The sequence below is a fragment of the Fulmarus glacialis genome, unplaced genomic scaffold, assembly GCF_000690835.1.
Source record: "Fulmarus glacialis isolate BGI_N327 unplaced genomic scaffold, ASM69083v1 scaffold37335, whole genome shotgun sequence".
Lineage (NCBI taxonomy): Eukaryota > Metazoa > Chordata > Aves > Procellariiformes > Procellariidae > Fulmarus > Fulmarus glacialis.
The window spans coordinates 1940-3785 of record NW_009212998.1 but is presented as its reverse complement, the minus strand read 5'-3'; the positions used below and the strand labels follow the sequence as shown (position 1 = coordinate 3785).

General features: G+C 65.1%; 1 protein-coding gene across 1 annotated transcript in view; it reads right to left on the bottom strand.

Moving 5' to 3' along the window:
- Window positions 1-282: 282 nt before the first annotated feature.
- Window positions 283-1846, bottom strand: part of PARP3 (poly (ADP-ribose) polymerase family, member 3) — a gene marked incomplete at its 5' end in the record, with an annotated part of 3109 nt that continues 1545 nt past the window's right edge. Inside the window, 5 exons of the mRNA XM_009578058.1 lie at window positions 283-452; window positions 571-717; window positions 918-1095; window positions 1340-1417; window positions 1568-1739. Coding sequence (XP_009576353.1) covers window positions 283-452; window positions 571-717; window positions 918-1095; window positions 1340-1417; window positions 1568-1739 — 745 coding nt within the window. The remainder of the gene's footprint in view (window positions 453-570; window positions 718-917; window positions 1096-1339; window positions 1418-1567; window positions 1740-1846) is intronic.

The window sequence follows — 1846 nt, the reverse complement described above, 5'->3', positions numbered from 1 at the left end:
AACAGGCTGCAGCCTCTCCAGGGCCACCTGCCACCATCCCTGCCCGGACCCACCACCACCCTTCCCGACTCCACGCCCGCCTTGCTGGGCAAGAAAGCGCTGGCACCACTCGGTACGAGGCACGGTGTCTTTATTCACGGTCAAAGCAGGCTCTGTCCCCATGCCAGCCTGTCTCTTGCCAAGTCCCAGGTGGGGTGGCCAGAGAGTCCAGACCACTGTGCTCCGGGCTGGTGGGCATCACCATCTGGTGCTGGGGCAGGGCCATGGGGTACCCAGGCACCCTCAGAAGCGGAGCTGGACAAGGTAGCGGATCCGGCACTGGCTTTCCTGGTAAATGAGGTACTCGCTCTGTCTGAAGGAGGAGTCCTTGTAGGTGGGCATGGGGATGGGCTTGCCCTGGCACACCAGCACCTTCTTGCCATCTAGCAGCATCTCCTCATCCTGTGCAGGGTCTGGGCGAGAAGACACCCGCCACCACCACGTCAAGCCCAAGATCTGGCTGCTCTCCCCCACTGCCCCATGCCCACCCCAGGTCCACAGACCCCACACTCCGTCCTGCCCCAGGCTCACCCGGTTCCGTCTGACCGCAGGCCAGGACACTGTCGTAGCCAGCGGGCGGCTGACACAGCGTGGGGTCATCAGAGGTGATGCAGTAGGGCTTGCCCAGGGCCACCTCCGTCAGGAACATGATGCCAATCTTCTTGGATGTGCAGCGCACTGCCATGGGAGAAGGGGATGGGCGCGATGGCACCAGCCCTGGTGTTCCCATCTGGTTGTGCCCAGGCCACCCCGGCACACAGGGACTGGCTGCCACGGCAGTGGCATGGGAAGGGGCTTGGCATGCCCAGCAGCTGCCTGGCAGCGGGTATGCGAACGCAGCTGGGCTCCCACAAACGCTGTGGGCCCAGGACCCTCACCATAGCAGGCTGACTTGCTGTTCTCGGAGGCGAAGTAGATGCCCTTGCCCACACGCCCGCCCGAGTGGGGCATGATGCGCAGCCCGCTCTTCAGGATGGCCGCGATCACCGCCACGTTGGTGCCGTGCCAAAGCAGGCGCCGGTGCTCCAGGAGCTCGTGGGCTTTGAAGCGCTCGTCCTGCAGAGATGCAGAGCTAAGGGCTGTCCACGGAGGGAGACGTGGGTGCCTGGGGGTGGGACACCACCCAACCCCCCCAGCCCAACCCCAGCGCCAGGCTGGAGGGGCAGGGCAGCGGGTGCCTGTTCACCCTGGCCAGCCTGGCTGAAGCCCCCCCTGGCTGAACCCAGAGCCCTAATGCAGTTCTGGGTCCAGCCAGGGCTTCCCCACTGTGAGACGGGGATAATCATCTCCTCCTTCTCACCTCGCCATCTCGGGACACCTGCCAGATGTTGAGGATGCGGAGATTGTGCCCGGTCTGCGTCACGTAGTTTTGTATCAGCTGCCAGGGAGGGAGGCAGGAAAGCGGTGTCACCACAGGCAGCCATCCCAGCAATGCCCACAGTCCCCCTGGGACAGTGGGGACCTCTGGGGTGCCCGCAAGCCTAGCATGGTTGCTCCCCGTCATGGGGCACCGTGGCACAAGTGGCACCTGGTATTCCCGGGAAGCCGGGTCTAGCAGGGAGAGCTGGCAGCAGAGCAGGGCGTAATCCTGATCCAGCGGATGGGCGACTTCCTCCTCCTCCTCCTTCACCTTCTGCGCCTGCAGGCTCTGTGCCACCTCGATGTCAGCCAGGACCTGGCAGGCACAGACCGGGGACATCCTCACCGCTGGTGCTGGGCACTGTGCCAGGGGGACCAGGGCAAGCCCAGCTAGCTTGCCCTGGAGGTGCTGCCAGCAGCTCCCTGCCCCACAGGCAGGGCGCCGCCC